The 18,145-nt window shown below is 35.4% G+C and overlaps 5 protein-coding genes and 1 long non-coding RNA gene across 8 annotated transcripts in view; 2 read left to right on the top strand and 4 right to left on the bottom strand.

The window, feature by feature from the left end:
• On the bottom strand, positions 3,119–5,013 carry LOC104768838 (26S protease regulatory subunit 8 homolog B-like). The gene is made up of 8 exons (XM_019241755.1): positions 5,008–5,013; positions 4,891–4,953; positions 4,740–4,811; positions 4,450–4,515; positions 4,243–4,308; positions 3,965–4,063; positions 3,549–3,659; positions 3,119–3,461 (listed from the first exon to the last, which is right to left on the bottom strand). The coding sequence occupies exons 1-8, from the start codon at positions 5,011–5,013 to the stop codon at positions 3,333–3,335; spliced, it is 612 nt and encodes a 203-aa protein (XP_019097300.1). The 3' UTR covers positions 3,119–3,332.
• LOC109131313 lies at positions 5,458–6,381 on the bottom strand. The gene is made up of 3 exons (XR_002036937.1): positions 6,210–6,381; positions 5,918–6,046; positions 5,458–5,800 (listed from the first exon to the last, which is right to left on the bottom strand). It is a non-coding gene; the product is annotated as an uncharacterized LOC109131313 (long non-coding RNA).
• Positions 7,665–11,168, top strand: LOC104768836 (lysine--tRNA ligase, cytoplasmic-like). 2 transcript variants are annotated; one of them, XM_010492896.1, is made up of 16 exons: positions 7,665–7,798; positions 7,912–7,990; positions 8,095–8,260; positions 8,353–8,443; positions 8,546–8,631; positions 8,730–8,866; positions 8,946–9,008; positions 9,122–9,247; positions 9,345–9,627; positions 9,722–9,818; positions 9,907–10,063; positions 10,161–10,304; positions 10,400–10,468; positions 10,556–10,699; positions 10,796–10,860; positions 10,962–11,168. In XM_010492896.1, the coding sequence occupies exons 1-16, from the start codon at positions 7,767–7,769 to the stop codon at positions 11,119–11,121; spliced, it is 1,899 nt and encodes a 632-aa protein (XP_010491198.1). In that variant the 5' UTR covers positions 7,665–7,766; the 3' UTR covers positions 11,122–11,168. The 2 variants fall into 2 exon arrangements, with proteins under 2 accessions (XP_010491198.1, XP_010491199.1); XM_010492897.1 differs by having other exon boundaries at positions 10,796–10,873; positions 10,962–11,089.
• LOC104772143 (iron-sulfur cluster co-chaperone protein HscB, mitochondrial-like) lies at positions 11,343–12,321 on the top strand. The gene is made up of 5 exons (XM_019241754.1): positions 11,343–11,674; positions 11,807–11,903; positions 11,992–12,027; positions 12,174–12,239; positions 12,316–12,321. The coding sequence occupies exons 1-5, from the start codon at positions 11,343–11,345 to the stop codon at positions 12,319–12,321; spliced, it is 537 nt and encodes a 178-aa protein (XP_019097299.1).
• LOC104768837 (putative pentatricopeptide repeat-containing protein At5g06400, mitochondrial) lies at positions 12,367–16,158 on the bottom strand. The gene is made up of 3 exons (XM_010492899.2): positions 12,955–16,158; positions 12,599–12,664; positions 12,367–12,439 (listed from the first exon to the last, which is right to left on the bottom strand). The coding sequence occupies exons 1-3, from the start codon at positions 15,997–15,999 to the stop codon at positions 12,377–12,379; spliced, it is 3,174 nt and encodes a 1,057-aa protein (XP_010491201.2). The 5' UTR covers positions 16,000–16,158; the 3' UTR covers positions 12,367–12,376.
• LOC104772142 (fasciclin-like arabinogalactan protein 17) overlaps positions 16,563–18,145 on the bottom strand; it is a 4,869-nt gene continuing 3,286 nt past the window's right edge. The window contains exons 2-4 of one of the 2 annotated variants that reach the window (XM_019242263.1): positions 17,764–18,107; positions 17,066–17,183; positions 16,563–16,973 (exon numbers count right to left, since the gene is read on the bottom strand). In XM_019242263.1, the coding sequence (XP_019097808.1) occupies positions 17,110–17,183; positions 17,764–18,107 (418 nt within the window). In that variant the 3' untranslated portion in view covers positions 16,563–16,973; positions 17,066–17,109. Of the gene's footprint in view, positions 16,974–17,065; positions 17,184–17,763 lie in introns of both variants that reach the window. The other variant, XM_010496786.2, reaches the window with a different exon arrangement.

The raw sequence follows: 18,145 nt of genomic DNA, 5'->3' as shown, positions 1-18,145 counted from the left end.
TATAACTCTTCCAAAAAAAATCATTAAATAACATCTTATGGTCCTGTTTGTTTGACCATTTGTGTGATTCATTCAAATGATCCATTCAAAAGCTTCATCCAAATGAGTCATTTGAATGTCAAATGACTCAACAAACAAAAATAAAAAAGGTTCATTTGAATGATGCATCTTAATGGAGATGTGTTTGTTTGCTTTATTTACATTCTCATCTAAATGGATTTGATTAGAATAATGACTAAAATACCCATGTTTTGATCTAACAATTTTTTAATCTTAATTTTAACCATATTAATTTTAAATGGGATAGTGATTTAGTGTGTTGTTTTTTTTTTTGCGGAAAAAGTGAATTTACGTTTTTGCCGGGAAAATGTGAATTTATGTTTTTGGCGGGAAAATGTGATTTTGTGTTTTTGGCGGAAAATTGTGAATTTACGTTTTTGGCGGGAAAATGTGAATTTACGGTTTTGCTGGGAAAATGTGATTTTACGTTTTTGGCGGGAAAATATGATTTTGCGTTTTCGGTGGAAAATTGTGAATTTACGTTTTTGGCGGGAAAATATGATTTTGCGTTTTTGGCGGGAAATTGTGAATTTACGTTTTTGGCGGGAAAATGAGATTTTACGTTTTTTGGCCGGAAAATGTGATTTTACGTTTTTGGCGGGAAAATGTGATATTGCAGGTTTAGCGGAAAATTAGTTTATGCATTTTTGGCGGGAAAATGTGATTTTAGGTTTTTTGGCGAGAAAATGTGATTTTATGTTTTTGGCGGGAAAATGTAATTTTACGTTTTTGGCGAGAAAATGTGATTTTGTGTTTTTTTTTTTGCGGAAAAGTGATTTTTTTTTGTTGGCAAATTTTTTTGACTTTATGATTTTGGTGGAAAAATGTGATTTTAGTTTCGGCGGAAAATTTATCATGTGTTTTTGACATTTTGTAAGAATTGTAAAAATATTATTTATAATTTTGTAGATAAATAGATTTTTTATATAATAAGGATACATTTGTAATTTGTTATTTTTGGATGAAGCATCTCCATCCAAATGGTTCAACTAGAATCATTCAAATGAGTTTCAAATTTTTGCCTAAAATTTTAAAACTCATTTAGATGATCCATGTGAATGATTTTGGATAATGTTATTTTCTTGACAAAAACGAACAACATTTGAATGGACCATTCAAATGCTCCATCCAAATGAACAAACGAACAGGGCCTAATTTGAATGAATGAATCATTAAAGACTTTTTCTTTTGACAATTAATTAGATCATTATTATCAATTAAAAAAGGAAGTCAACAATATATAGTTTGGGTTTTTCAATGATAGTTATTGCTAGCTACGGATCTTGGCAAGTGGGCATCCTAGTATAATGAGGGATGGTCGAATCGTTATCTAATGTCTACATGCGTTAGTCATCAAATGTAGTTTACTTCAAGTTTTGTCTGGCTAATTTTTATCTACATATACAAAGACGATATCTTTAGCAAAACTAGATTAGTACTCGTGCTATAGCACGGATTAAATTTATTTAATACAATAAATTTAAATATTTTTATTTGAGATATCTTTTAACATTAAACAATATCATCATATAACCTAGATATTTTACACTTAAACCGAATTATAAGTTTATAATTTATTTTATCATAAAACTAACTTCATTTTAATTGGTAAATAATAATAGAATATGTAAATAAGATATGCATCTGTTTCTGAGGAAAAGTACATATCACTTTAAATTGTGATATTACAAACAATAACTTTTAGATATGATATTTATTAAAATGGCAAGGGTTTATTATGTAAACCCTATTTGATTACCAAGCAAACCCTATAAATCTCGGTAATCAAACCAACCCTATAAATCTCAATCTCGAATCTCGATTGTCAAGCAAACCCTTAAAGGTAAATTGTACAAATGATACACTTAAATACAACTAAAATGATTAATGTTTTAATTTTAAAACCAATTAATGACTCATATATCTATTATATAGTCTAAAAAATTTTATGTACTGACTGGACTCATATATCTATCATAAAAAGTTGTGTAGACTATGTGTAAGTGGTATTTTTAATTTTAAATATTTTTGGCCGTCGAAAGGGTCTCCAGAGTTAATCCTATTTAAATCGGGAGATATTTAAATTTGTTCAATTTCCTTAAACAGTATATAGAAGTAGGGTATATTTTGTTAGGTAAGATCGAAATATTGTTTAGTTTAACAAAAATCACAGTTTTTATGTTTAGGGTTACCGAAGTTGGAATATTTCTCGAGTTAAAATATTTTGTTTCATTTGTGTATATCATCTTTTATTCCTTCAAATGCTATTATTATATCCGATTAGGCTTAAAGTGGATTCATTGCTATTGCTATTATTAATAATTAATTATGAATAATTAATAAATAAGCGATATAGGATCTAACAGTAATTAAAGTAGACCCGTAAATATTGAAAGATGATCAAATGTTATACTCAAATTATTAATATGTCAATTCTATAACCAACTAATGACCCATATAACTATTATATAGTCTACCAAATATAAGTCATGTACTTCCCTTTTATTAAAAAGGGATTAGAAAGAATGTAGCTAAAAACGAATGAATACGTCTATTATAGTTAATACTAGTTATTCAATGCCACTTATCTATATGTACTTTCCAGTTGCAAACTTTAACACTAAAGTTGAATGAAAAAACTAAACATAGAAATACAAAGACATCATTTTTTTTTTCTCTTTTAATTAAATATATTTCTTTCTGGGTAAGAAAAGTAAAAAATTGGGGTCGGCAAAATTCCACAATTGAAACCAGCGAAACGAACCAAGCTTAACCGGCTATAAATCTGATCAACCGACCAGAGGCATTTTTATACCAACACTGTTTTATGGGTAACCGAACCGAATTAACCAGGACTAGCAAGTTGTTTGTATTTTTTCACTTGGCTAGTATAGTAGTATGTGTTGCAGCCTTGCAGGAGTATAAGAACTATTATAGGCGCTTCTCACTAATCGAATATGACTGATTTGAGGAAATAAACACTCTAAAATGTGAATGTTTATGCTAAAAAAACTAGTGTTTAGGTAGTAGAAACGTTGTTTTCGAACGTTTCTGAAATGAAGAAACAAAATGAACAAGGACCAACAACAGACTGTCAAGTAAAAGAAAACCCTAATTTCACTAGTCTGAAATCTCCTCAAATTCTTCTTCCAAACCCAACAAAACCCTATCTTCCTAGTTATTCAATGCCACATATAGAAAGTTGAAATGAAACTGTGGCTTTCCGTTATCTCTTTCAGTACACACAACAAAGAGATTCCTACTTCCAGAGCTTACGCAGAGACATGTTCTTCTCTGTGTCTTCCTTCTATCACCTTCGCTACAGCCATCTCAAAGTCTTCCTGTGTCACATGGACTCTCCTCTCCCGCAGTGCAAACATGCCCGCCTCTGTGCACACAGCCTGATCATAATAACCAAAAAACATAAGAGAGAGATGCAAATTGTAGAGCGATGCAAGAGAGAAGCAGAGGAATAGAAAACACTTTACCTTCAGCTCAGCACCTAAAGCTCCATTCATCTTCTCTGCCATCTTTTTCAGCTCGATTCCACGCATCAAATTCATTTTCCTTGAGTGTATCTTCAAGATATCAAAACGTGACTGCAACACAATTTATAAACATACATTAGCCAAACATGTTCGTCAAGCATACTATCCCAGAATATGTAAAACCTATATCGGTAGGACTACCACAAAGAGCCTTTAAATTCGGGTGAATGAACATGAGGATGAAGAGAGGTATTGTATGCCGTAAATGATAGTTTCTCTACATCTTCATTATCTTTCAGGTAACTTAGTCTAAAATCTAAATAAGGTGCCTATGCAAGATTCTGCATTCTTTCCACCAAAAAAAAATCAGAGCTAAGTTACTTCTAATATCATTTTCTAAGAAGCACATGCATTACCTCTCCATTAGGATTAGGGGATTCAATTTTCCTATCAATGCTTCCAGGCCTGAGAAGAGCTTGGTCCAGAATATCAATACGATTTGTCGCCATCAAAACCTGCAACAGTCAATTTAGAGAAATAACGAATTGCATTCTGGGATCACACGGAAACAAATCTACTAGTATACTTAGAAAAACAGAACTAATGAACAGTGAGACCATTAAGACTTAAGAAAATACCAAAAAGCTGTCATGATAGAAGTAAGCGAAAAAGAATGAGCAGCCTAGTAACATACCTCCTCAGCTCGTAAAGTCCAGTACTGGTCATTTATATTCTCAACTCTTTCAGTTGATGGGAAAATCTGCAAGGCATAAATACATCGGATTAATGTTCATTATACTTTTGGAGAATTTCTTCATGAGATACGGTAGACAAGAAGCCATCATCTTTAGGCTCATAACAACATTGACTACAATGTAAAAGATAAGAAGTCGTTTGCTACCTTGTAGATTTTGTGGTAAAACACCTCAAGCAATCTCAGTTCTGCATCCGGATGCGAAAGCTCCACCTGATGCAAGCATAGACCTTAGATTTACTTGCATAGCATCAAAACGGTTAACTTTACTGAAAAAATCAATAAAATCTATAGCCCAGAAATCATAATTTTCTCAGCAACAAACAATGGATTGTTAATTTAACATGGTCCTCTCAGTGATATATAGACAATCCACAGATCACTTTACAAAACAAAACAAGCCATTTGACAGAGAAGTTGCAACTTAATTGACCCACCTTTGTTTTAAGTTCATTAATAACATCTCCGACCGTGCTGTGTTTGGGTAGTCTGATGTTGTGGATTACTACCTGTAGGGTGATAGGCTTGGAAGCTTAAATTAAATATTCAAATGAAGACTATGAACCACAAATAATAATCTACACGTACTTCTTCCTTCGTGGCGGCGGATCCAGATACAATTTTCACCGGGTGCAAAAATTTATGTAATAACTAAAAAAAGTCATTAAAATTTTTTTTAGTATATAGTTTACAAGCATATTTTACGCTCATTTATATTTTGAAATCTCTTTATCACTCTTTTATTAGTGATATAATCAACCAATATAACATACAAGACAGTCACATAAAATTTGGTCTCCAATACGGTTGCGAGTTGTTGTCTTCACTACTTTCATTGTAAAAAAAAAATTACTGCAATTATTAGAATAAAAAATTAATCAACTAAAAACTACTGCAATTATTAGTCCAAAATATTAATCAACTAAACTAAGAAACAACTAAAAGAACTAAAAATTACAAGAATTTTTCACAAGCATACCAGTTTGTTTGTCAAATAAATTTGTCAAACCTATGAGTTTTTTTTTCTTTTCTAATCCTCTGTTTCACCGTTGAGAAAGAAATTCAATAAATACAATTTATGTAGTTTACAAAATTATGGAGAAAAAATATTTGTGTGACGGATTACATTAAATTTATAAGAAAATTGCCTATTACTATCTTCGATCAAAAGAAAAAGGAATAAAATTAAGTGGATTTAAAATTTGGTATATCTATTGGACTTTAAACCTTAGAAAATTAATATTCATTGAGATGTAGGAATAAATAAGTAGGGTGCAATTTTACATTTCATTGTGGTGCATACTATAGAAATTATATAATATACATATATTTTCTAAAATTCATATGATGCACCTGCACCACCCATGTATATGGTGGATCCGCCCCTGGCGCATGATGGAAAGCAACTTTTATGGTTTTAAGACCTTGCAATTCATTGTCAAGACCAAGTTTCTTAGCCACTCTTTCCACGACATCGTCATAAGTGTGCAGCTTCGACCTAAGGAAAAAAAATAATTATGAAATAAGTAAGCAGCTTCGACACCTAAAGAAAACAGAATCATGAAATTTCACTGAAATCAACTTGAAACAAATTCGTTTACAGAGAGGTACTTACAACTCCAGAACAAACTCATCTTGTTCCAACACCATGGTTGTGCCCATCACTATAGTACCTCAACCTCAACTGTCTAAAACTCAGTCGCCTTCCATTCAGATGTATACCAACATATTCGTCAGGGGTCATCTGTGGTGGGTAGACATCATGGGCATAGGTTGTGGGACATCCGATTATGATCAATTAGCAAAACCATTGAGAGGTGTGAAAAGATTGGAGAATAAAACTACTAGAGACTATCGGAAAACCATATAATAATGAGCAATGAACCCATACGATAGAAAAAACTTACTTTAAGATTGAATTCATTAAGTGCATAAACTGGTCGTTCTTCATTTTCTGGAGCAGCCATTATCATCTCCATTGTTACATTTTCTTGAGGATTGATCATCTATAGCCTTTTGTGCATATTATACTAACTTTTTCTCTCACTCTTTTGATTAGTTTCCATTTTTTTATTTAAGAAAGGAGCCTAAACCTTAGCAAACAAAAAAGTAAACAATATAACTCTTCTAAAAAAAAGATCATTAAATAACATCTTAATTTGAATGAATCATTATATTAAAGACTTTTTTTCTTTTTTTTTTTAACATCTAACTTTATTAATTTGGATAAGATTATTACAAACTGTCAGTTAACCACATTGGAGTTACATCAAACAACTCATACATATTAGTCAAAGCAGACTTTTTTTCTTTTGACAATTAAGATCATTACTATCAATTAAAAAAGGAAGTCAACAATATGTAGTTTCGGTCTTTTAATAATGAAAATCAATTAGATCATAAATAGCGATTAAAATTATAAAGAATGTATTAGTTGGGTAATTATGAATTTAAAATCTTATCGTCTACCACCAAATGGTGTCCAACTAGTGTATTCTAAGGGGGTGGTATTGGTTTGAGATTTTTGAAGATTTTTGAAGAGTTCAACAAAATTATTAAAAATGAATAAGTGAAAGATTGCTAAAGAGTTTTGTTGATTAGTTTTCTAAAATCTTGTAAAGTCCTCCAAACAATCCCTGTATTTTTATGATACTTTCCATGACTTTATTTTGTAAAAGAAAGTGTCTAAAATCATGAACCAATAACATAATAATTGAACTCATTAACAATCCTAGATTCTTTTGTTTTAATTGAATAACACACAATTTTTAATGATTTTATAAAAGTCTGAATCCAATAACTCAGATTTGTTAAGATTTTAAATGACTTTTTACAAATCATAAACTAATAACACTAAATTTGAACAGAGTTTAACAAAATCTTGACCTAATAACAACAGATTCTACATAACATTTAAAGTCTTTAAAACTTTTTTCAAATCTTAAACTAATAACCCCCACTAAGAATGAATCAGTAAGATTCAACGTCAAGTCTTTATATAATTAAAAAGACGTTTTTAAGGTTTTAATATAACCTCTTTTGAATAGAGATCGTCAAGAATGAATCACTAAGATCTTTTTCCCTTTTGACAATGTATCAATATGATCATTATCTTATCTTTGAAAAAGGAATTTAAGTTGGATCTTTTTAATAAGAAATTCAATTTAAGAAAAAAAGTAATGAAGTTCAATGAGAATGTAACTTGAACTCCAAGTTTTATTATAGTTTAGTAAAAGTGCCAGAAGAAAAATAAAAAAACAACAAGAAAAAAGGAAACCCTAACGACTAGACAACCCACCTTGGAAGATATATAAATATAAAGCCTAGTTCTCTTTGCCACTTCTTATCGTCAGAGCCAAACATTAATTCCTGAAACCTCTTCATTAGGTTTCACTGAAGAGAAGCGTTTTATATCCTTCGACAGCGGACCAATTTCATCTGATTTCGTGATCATCAATCTGGCCATGGATCCTGAAGCTGAACCCGTCGTAGATAAGTAGGTTTTCTTTTTCTTGGGATGCTTAGCTTCTCATCAGTTCTATCTATTTTTTTTATGTTGCGCCGCAGTTTTTCTAGGTTTTCGGAATTTGATGATGTGAAATTTTGCAGTCCTGCTGCTAATATGGATTTGGAGAACGAACAGAGGGAAGAACAGAGGAGGCGTGAGGAAGAAGAAAAGGCCAAACAAGTAAGCTCTCGTTAGAAAGTTTCATTTTTTTTTTTCCTTCTGTTCCCTATATATATGTATCTTATGGTTTGTGAGTTGTGACAAACGAGGTTTTTGATTTGCAGCAATACTTTGAGAACAGATTGAGGTATGTTGAAGCAGAGAAGGAAAAGGGAAACAATCCATACCCACACAAGTTTGTTGTGTCCATGTCAAACTCTGAATTCATTGAAAAGTATACTAGTTTAAACACCAAAGAACATGTTGAAGACGACCAAGTTTCTCTAGCCGGTATGATGATACATTACATACCCCATCAATATATGAAGTTTGTTAAGGAAAATATTATTGTTTACCGTTTTTGGTTTTTTTTTTTCTGGTAGGACGGATAATGAGCAAGAGATCTTATGGCAAGATTTTCTTCTATGATCTACATAATCGTGGTTCTAAGGTCCAAGTTGTGGCTAATAGAAGGTGACTAATTGGTTTTTTACTTACAATTCCCCTTACGAGTTGTTCTTTTTTGTTTATGCTGGTTAACTAGAATTATGTTTTTTTCTTTGTGATATGACTCAGTTACTCAGAATTAGATGAAGCTGAGTTTGTCAGGCTCCATGCTAATGTTAGGCGTGGAGATATTATTGGTGTCACTGGATTTCCAGGTTCTACTACCTCTTTATTTTCCTTTTTACGGCATATTAATTATTTTAGTGATCTTTATCTGAACTGAACACATACATATTTGTCCTCCTATCTCCAGGAAAAACTAACGTGGGAGAGCTAAGTATCTTCTCAAGATCCTTTACTGTGTTGTCTCATTGCCTTCACACGTTGCCGATGAAGGAAAGGCCTCGTCATGGAACCGAGGAAAATCCTCGTGAAAAGGCTCCTCCTAAGGTTCGGTGTGGCTAATATAGTGAGTAAACCTTTTTTTTAATCGTCTCATTTTTTTTACACTAACCTTTTAAATCTGCAGAACACTGAAAACTGGGTTCCAGGAAAGCCTAGAAATCCACAAACATATATTATTAAAGATCAGGTAACCATTACAACTTTTCTTTAGAGTTTAGAATGCTTAATTCAATACCAATCTGTTTCTACTTGGGCGGCAAGTAACATATGATTTGATACTTTTTTTTTCATTTGTGTCAGGAAACTCGTTATCGCCAGCGTTACCTTGACTTGATACTGCACAATGAGGTCCACCAGGTATTCAATACCAGCCGTAATATAAGGAAGTACATTAGAAGATACCTTGATGATCTTGATTTCTTTGAGGTACGCCATTGACTTTACCCATACCTTGTTTTTTTTTTGTTTTAGTTTCAATTTGTTTTGCAAATTTGATACTAATGTGTGTGAACTTTGTTTTTAGTTTGAGACATCTATGATGAGTATTAATGCTGGTGGAGCAACTGCACGTCCATTTGAGACACATCACAATGATCTGAATATGAAGATGTACATGCGCATCGCACCAGAACTCTTTCTCAAGCAGCTTGTTGTTGGAGGTTTTGACCGTGTTTTCGAGATTGGAAAGCAATTTAGAAACGAGGGTATTGACATGACACACAATCCAGAGTTCACCACCTGCGAGTTCTATATGGCTTTTGCAGACTACAATGACTTGATGGAGATGACTGAGGAATTGCTCAGTGGTAATGATGTCTAATACCTCTGCTTCCACTGGCACTGACTGCTATGTTTACGTTTTGAAACCAAACTTAAAACATTTTTTATTCTTGTTTGCAGGTATGGTGAAGGAATTAACAGGCGGCTACAAAATCAAGTATCATGCTAATGGGTACGATGAGGAGCCGATTGAAATCGACTTCACTCCTCCATTCAGGTTAGTCTAATGTTTTGATAGATCAGGACAGAGCTCTTCTTGGTGAAAACATTTTTGGGAATGAACATGATCTTCTTTGTTTCTGTAGGAGGATAGACATGATGGTGGATGTAGAGAAGATGGCCAACCTTAACATACCAAAAGATTTGGCTAGCGAGGAAGCTAACAAGTATGTGATTGATGCATGTGAGAGGTTTAATGTCAGATGCCCACCTCCTCAGACGACAGCTCGTTTGTTGGATAAGGTAATGTTGTTGTTATCCCCTAATAGTATGAATTGGGAAGTTCTGTGATTAGTTACATATGCTTATTTAAGATATCTGCAATGTTTTCACTGTGCAGCTTGTTGGACACTTTCTGGAAGTGACATGTGTTAACCCCACTTTCATAATGAACCAACCCAAGATTATGAGTCCATTGGCAAAATCTCACAGATCCAACGAGTTTTTGACTGAACGATTTGAGTTGTTCGTCAACCAACACGAAGTAAGCTTTATTATATATATAGGAATCTTGATATATCTATTGTTTTTGTTTAAGTAGAGAGTTCCACTCAACTAAACTGTTTTATTTGAATGCAGCTTTGCAATGCCTACACCGAGTTGAATGATCCTGTGGAACAGCGGCAGCGTTTTGCTGATCAGCTCAAGGTATATATTTGAATCCATCACCACACTCTCTCTCTCTCTCTTTGTGTTTGTGTATGTATATCAGTTTGAAACGCTTGATGATTTCAGGATCGACAATCTGGAGATGATGAAGCTATGGCTATAGATGAGTCGTTTTGCACGGCTCTAGAATATGGATTGCCTCCTACAGGTGGTTGGGGAATGGGAATAGATCGGCTTGCTATGTTACTAACCGACTCACAGAACATTAAGGTCCCTCTCTTCTTCTTTCTGAATACAGTCTCTAGGAAAAATCCAATGTAGTTAGTATATATTGTCTTAACTCCCATGTTCTGAATCTTGTTGCAGGAGGTTATCCCCTTCCCAACAACGAAGCCTAAGGACGAGCCATCTTCTGCTGCAACAGCCAACAGGTAAAAACCAAAGGTATTAAACATACTTAACTTCAGTTGTTTATCAAAAGGTTATAAACCAAAGGATACTAAACTTCTTGTTTCTTTATATGATTTCACAGCTCCTGCCGAGTAGAGAGTCTAGAGACTAAAGAAGGAGTTTGCAAAACTTATGAAGAAACATTCCTCATCTCTTTCTTTAAATTTTTAGGGGTTTTCCTAGTTTGTGTTTTGGTTTCTCTCTCTTTAGAACTTCTACAATTGCAAATCAGTCGTGTATAAAAAAGATTACACATGATGAAGTGTTTTGTCCATACACATTAGAATCATATTATAAGCTTTTACTATGGGTAAAACCGTAAAAGTAAGATTAAAGACATAATAATTACACTAAACCAAACCAATCAAGTCGGTCTGATTCGATTAAAGACACAAGTGTAGTTTAGTAATCATATATACACGACGATCTCTCTAGAGTGGCCAAAGCCTCGTGCGATACCGTAATGAAGAACACAAAGACGCTGGTGGCTTCCTTCTCCACCCTTTTCAGACGAACACATCTTTCAACTTCACGGTGTAATCCACTGGCTACGATTCAATCACAAACCCACCAATTGCGTCGCGAGTCTCTGCAACATCATTCTTCTTCATCAGCTGAGGCTCTCGCGGGTCGACTCGGATTTCCCGGGAGATTTTTCAGCTCGGAATCTGGAGCCGGGAATACAAGCTCCGGCTGCTGGAACTGTGGCGAGAAAGCTGCGTTTTTGTTCTGTAACTCTTGCCGTAGCATTCAACCTGTTGATGACTCCGTCGATTACTTTCAGATTTTTGGCTTGTAAGTATCAAATCACAAGTTGATTAGAATCTAGGGTTTCAGCCAAAGTTTTGATTTTTTTAGTTGGATTCAGCCAAAAGATGAGACCTTTGAATTTGGGTTTTTGGCTTTGTCTTGTCTCTTTGTAATTAGGGAGAGGAAGTATGAGATAAGCCCTGGAAGCCTTGAAGGCAAGTACAAGGATTGGCAAAAGAAGCTACATCCTGATTTAGTTCACAACAAATCTCAGGTCTCTTTTGTTGTTTGTACATTCTCTTTTGATGTTATTTACTCATCTTCTCTTAAATTTAGCTTTTGCTTTTTTGGATTGTTAACAGAAAGAAAGAGATTACGCAGCTGATCAGTCTGCAAAGGTGACTGAAGCATGTCGGACATTAACCAAACGGCTGTCAAGAGCAATGTATATAGTAAGAGCTCTTCTTCACTATTGCCATTGCGTGTTAAGGATTCTCAAAAGCTTGCAGTGTTTTTCTGAAACTATTTTGATTTGGTTATGTAGATGAAGCTGAGTGGCGTAAATGTCAATGAAGAAGAAACAATAACAGACCCAACGTTGTTAATGGAGGTAAGTGGATCCACTTGGAAAATATATTAGTCTTGAACTTCCTCTGCTACCGTAAAGGTTCAAATACATATGTCAGTCATAAATAAACATATGCACTTAGTTTTTATTCATTGGAAATGGTGTTTAGATTATGGAACTCAGAGAGGCCATATCAGAAGCAGATGGTTCAGTAGCGTTAAACCAGATCCAATCCCAGGTACCTTGGAAAATTCCTGAGTGATCTAGCTTCCTTCAGATGCCTTGGTCTTTCGTTAACTTTGTTAGCTTTCCAAACACCTTAAAAATCTGCAGCGTTGGTCACTGGTTGAATACACTAGACTGATCTAATCAATGTGATTTTGTTGTTTTCCTCTAGGTACAAGAGAAACTGAAGCAGTGGTCTGACTCTTTCGTCGAAGCGTTCGAAAGCCAGAGGTTTGATGAAGCTGTAAAATGCATACAGAGAATGACTTATTACGAACGAGCTTGTGAAGAAATTGTGAAGAAGCTATGAGGCAAGTAGTCACTTTTGAAGGGAACACATTATGGCTCATAACTTAAGTATCTTAGCTTCATGTTTTAGTTTAGTTATATGGAACAGAGGACTTTGTAATAAGAGCATTTGCGGATTTCGTTGCTAAGAAAAAAATTTGATTTGATCCATTTGTATGAGGTTCTATCCATTGATATAGAACTACAGTAATTTGTCAGAGAGAGAGAGAGGTCATGTGGATACCTTCCGCTGTGCTACTAAAGCCGACTTCTTCTGTTGAACAATCCGGGCAAGATCCTGCTTGCCTTCTCTGTTTAACCCATAGAAAACTGTCCGGAAATTGATAGTGCTTGGAGCAATACCCTTATCTAGCATCTCTGACAGAAGCTTTAGCGCATCTTCAGATTTGCCTGCTTGGCACAAACAGTTTATGAACTTACTGTATGTTGTAAAGTCTGGTGAAGTCCCTTTCTCTTCCATATTGCGGAATGCTTTCCAAGCCTCTTCCACTTTTCCCAGGTTCATGTACCCACAGATCATTGCCGTATATGTAACAACTGAAGGTTCACAGCCTTCTTCTTCCATTTCCTGACATGTCTGGAGAACCTTCTCGAGCTTTTTCTCCTTGAAGAAGTGAACAATCAAAGATGTGTAGACATGAACACTGGGTTTTATTCCCGTTTCCTTCATGGAATTCACTTTAGCCAATGCTTCTTGTAACTTTCCTCTCAGCAATAAACCATGAACAATGCTTCCATAAGTATACTGATCTAGTAAAGATTTATCTCCTTTAAACTTGTCTAACTCTGATAGAGCTTCCTCTAGTTTTCCAATTCGACAAAGAGCTCTTATGTAAATGGAGTAGGCCACAGGGACTGAGAAGCCTATCTTGCAGAGAGAATCCAAACAACTTTTTGCTTCCTTCATGTTACCAACTTCACATAAGCATCCCAAGTAGTCTTGGACTAGTTCTCTATCTGGGACAAAACCTGAACGAATCATCTCGCGGAATGTTCTGGTGGCTTCTTCAACGTTCCTGCCTTTCTTCTCACAAAGAACTGTAATTAAACACTTGAAGGTAGACGAGCTCGGGATCAGACCCATATCTTTCATTTCCTTGAACGTTCTAAGAGCAATGTTGGTAAGACCGGTTCTACCATACTGCATTATCATGATTGCCCATGTATCTTGTGTTATCAAGCAGCCTTGTCTTCTCATCTCGTAAAACAGACTTCTCATCTGGTTAAAATCTTTCCCACATCCTGCAACTTTGATGCTCATGTTGTATGCCTCTGAACTGTGCTTATAGCCATTTCTCTTTCCCACCCATGAAAAGAAACGTAAAGCAGCGTTGCCTTGTATCTTAGCATTGCGTAGAACCTCAACGACCAGTTCTGGCGTGAACTCAACTGTCGATTCTTTTAGAGATTCTTTGGTTCTCTCCCAGTCACGAGAGGATGATAACATACGACAAATTTCTTGTACCTTTATTTTATCAACAGCAGTAGAAACTGGTGGACGATCTGACTCTTGAACAAGCTCATCCTCTTGCCTAAATTCTTCTTCTTTGTCATATCCGTTTGGTTCTTGACAATAGAAATTGCATTTTTTCTGGATCTCTTTTACAAATTCAATTTTCTCCTTTTCACCATTTTTCTCCATACTAGAGATAACCCAAGAGAACATATCATTCCTAATAGCTATCTTGGAGGCGTGCATCTGATTAAGTAGCTTTAGGACCTCATCATATTTTGCTGATCTGCAGAGCTCCTTCACAAAGATCGAATAAGATTTCCATGTCGGTTTGATGCCCTTTTCCTCCATGCTGCTAAACACTTTCCATGCCTCTGGTACTCGGTTTTGGCCCAAATAACCAGCAACCACGGCTGTGATAGCGACACTATCAGGCTCAACTCCATTCTCTATCATCTCACTGAATAAGCTACAACCCTTATCAAACTGTTTAAACTTGAAAAGGTGTTGCATAATCTCAGTGTACGTAGAAACTCTAAGTGTATGCCCTGTATTTTTTATAACCTCAAACTGTTCAAGTGCTTTAGAAACATCGTTTTGCCTGAGATACCCACTGATAATAATCCCATATACATTTGAGTCATCCAATTTCCTTCTCTTCATTATATCAACAATCTCTAAAGCATCTACCATTCTATTGGCTCTGCAAAGTCCTTTAACCAAGATCTCAAAATATTTAGCGTCAAGGCACACTTCCTTGTTTTTAAGCTCACGGATCAGCTCCAGCGCTTCTTTTATCTTACCGGAAACACAAAAACTCTTGAGCAAATAACCAAAAGCCTCATGTTCTGATATCTCACATATCCTAACCATGTCATCTGCAATGGACTGAGCTACATCAACATCCTCTGATTTCGCTATACAATCCAGTAGCATCTTATACGTTCTCAATCCAAAAGTAATATCCTTTTCCATCATTTCCTTATAGAACTCAAGAGCAAGATCACCTCTACGGGCTATACATAGAGACCTAATCATGATATTGTAAGCTGCAGCATCGAGTTCAAAGCCACTTTGCCTCATCTTCTCAAAAACCAGCAGGCCTTTCCCTATCTTTTTGGCTTTACCGTACACTGAGATAAGAATAGTCCATGTCCTAATATCTTTATCACAAGCGTTCTTCTCCATTTCTTTTACCAGTTCATCAACCATATCAAGATCTTTGGCTTCCCCAGCTATGCTTAACATGGTGTTGTATATTCCAACTCTGTGTGAAAAACCATCCTTGTCTTTCACCCAATCAAAGAACCTACGAGCTAAATGAGGAACCTTGAAGCACCTCTTCAGTACATTCTCCACTATCTCCGGTTCAAACCGGAAACTCAATTTCTCTAACCTCTCCTCCATGGAAACGATATCGTCATCTTCCCTGACGACACTCGTAATCTGATGAACCACATGACTGACGTCGACTTCTTCAAGAACAACTCTCTGAACCTCTTCTTCATTCTCGCCTGAAAACCCCTTTGCGGCATTTTCACGAACACCTTGCGTGCAAGAAACTGATGCTCTGTCGGGTCCTGACTCATGGGATCTGAGCTGCGTAGTCTCATCTGGTTTGACGACATCCGATCCTAAAATCTCAGTAATCTCGTTGAAGAGTGACGTGAGAGCAGCAGCTTCTGCTTGGATCTTCGTCGGGGTAACACGGGTTTTATTAGATTTCGATGACTTTGAGAAACCTGAGAAAGAAACGAGTGGGTTCCTTCGTGTTGGATCAAAAGAGCATGACTTTAATCGAAACAAGGCTTTCATTGTTCTCTTTACTCAATTCCAACATCAACTTGTGATGTTAACAGTTAACACACAACTCAAAAGTCAAAACAGAGTTGTTTTTTTTTTTGTCGTCATCAAAAGTCAAAACAGTTGTGAAAGGTAAAACACAACTTAAAAGTTACTGTGAAATGTTACAATAACGGGTCATATTATTATTTAATAGGGTGATGGTATTAGTCTATTAGATTTTGCTGTTTATAGACGATGCATTATGGCACAAATTGGTCCTTGCTTTGATTGAAGAACAAAAAAAAGCATCATAGGAAACACAACAAAATGAACAAATAATTGAGGGAGCATCGATGAGAGACCACATGGAGAAAACAAATATATCAGACAACTTCAGTATCAAAGACTTGAGAGATTTTTCATAAGAAACTTGACCACAAAGACAGACAGCTAGGTTTGTGCTTTGTCCTCCAATGATCAACAAAACACAGCCACAGCCAACTCATTATCCACGTGATTAATTATTCTACCAAATATGTTTAGAATACATTCTCTCCAAAGATAATAATAAAGTCAGAGAGACATTGTGATCATAGGGACGACTATAATTTAATTATGATTCTCTTACCATTACCAACTGGAATTATACTTTCCCTGTAGTAAAAGCCAAACAAAGGACTCCAAAACAACAAAACAAAGCCTTAAGGTGAAAGAAAAAAGTCTTTGTTCTCCCTTTTTTTTTATTTATGGTACTCTCTCATTCTCTCTCTCATACACCACCAAATTAATTAAAAAATGATTGATATATCTAATTACAGTATTCATAATCCAAAGACCAAACCAAAACACCCCCCCAAAAATATATATTTAAGAAATGAAGAAAAATAGAACTCAACAAACCCACCATCCTTCTCATCATTCCATAGAAGTTTGGTGTTTTTTGAAACGTTGTTGTTGGTCCTCTCTTCGTTTTCTATTCATCCAAGGCCAAACCCTTCAATCAGCTGTGTAAAGTGGAAGGAAATACATGAATTCCCGTTTACAACCGTAAATCGCTTGAAAGGATCAATGAACAATTGAATCGTAAGAAACAAACCTTTTTGAATGTGTTTACATCAATTCTTTGGCGGGTTTGCGAATTCACCGGCATTTGCTAAGATAAGTGTCCTTGCCAAAAGCACCAAACATGCTACAGGCTACTTCCAACAATCTCCCTGTTTGTTTCAATCACAACAGTAACACCTTTATTAGGTCAAAGTCAATCACACACACACACACACTCACTCTAATCTCTCCATAATTGTAACCTTACTTATAATAATATTCTAGATTTGTACTTTACAAAAAGCTATTAATAAAATACCCAATTTTTATAACCTAACAAACATATTGAAAGGTAGGAAACATGACGAGATGCTAATAGCCAGCTAGTTAATGGCTATGACCAAAACACACAAAATAACTTAACCCTTCTTTGATTCTTGCTTGTGGCATGTTATCATCCAATATTCTCATTAATCTTTACTTTCCTAACACGCTTCTAATCTACACCTCTTGCTCCTAATTGCAGCATCCGGAATCTATTCAATTCGCTAGGCTAGACCAATCTAACATTCTTTGAGCTCTAACCTTGTTCAAATTACTAGACTCGTCTTACGTTCTTGGACCCTAACCTTGTTCTTACACAAACTAACATTCTCAAGATCTCATTGTTCATTCAAACTATAGTAAAGCCTACTGAAGTCTGATCAATCAAACACTAGACAAAAGACCAATGACAAAAAGAGAACATACCTCTTCTTGGCTGAACAACTTTCTTAACCGGTATCTTAACCGATTCAAAGATCTCCTCTTCTTGAGGAAACAAAACACCATCAATCCCCTGAACCGAAATCCGACCGTCGGTATAAATATCAGGATCGAACAAATAAGCCGACCTCTCACCGTCACCAAACTTAACCGAACCATCAGCTTCCTTAGCCGCAACCTTATGAGGAAAACGCAGCGTATCGAACTTCACATTCCCAAATCTCCTAACAGAATTGTACATACTCTCCTCCGTCTGATACTCAGGGATAATATGGTAATACACAATCTGCTCCGGCGCTCCTGGCTCACTCAGCTGATCCGTCGTCAATTTCGCCATAGCTTCGTCGTTGGGAGCAAGAACCGTTAA

This window comes from Camelina sativa, chromosome 20, assembly GCF_000633955.1.
Source record: "Camelina sativa cultivar DH55 chromosome 20, Cs, whole genome shotgun sequence".
NCBI lineage: Eukaryota > Viridiplantae > Streptophyta > Magnoliopsida > Brassicales > Brassicaceae > Camelina > Camelina sativa.
The sequence above is the reverse complement of the archived record's forward strand: the minus strand, read 5'-3'. Positions and strand labels throughout refer to the sequence as shown.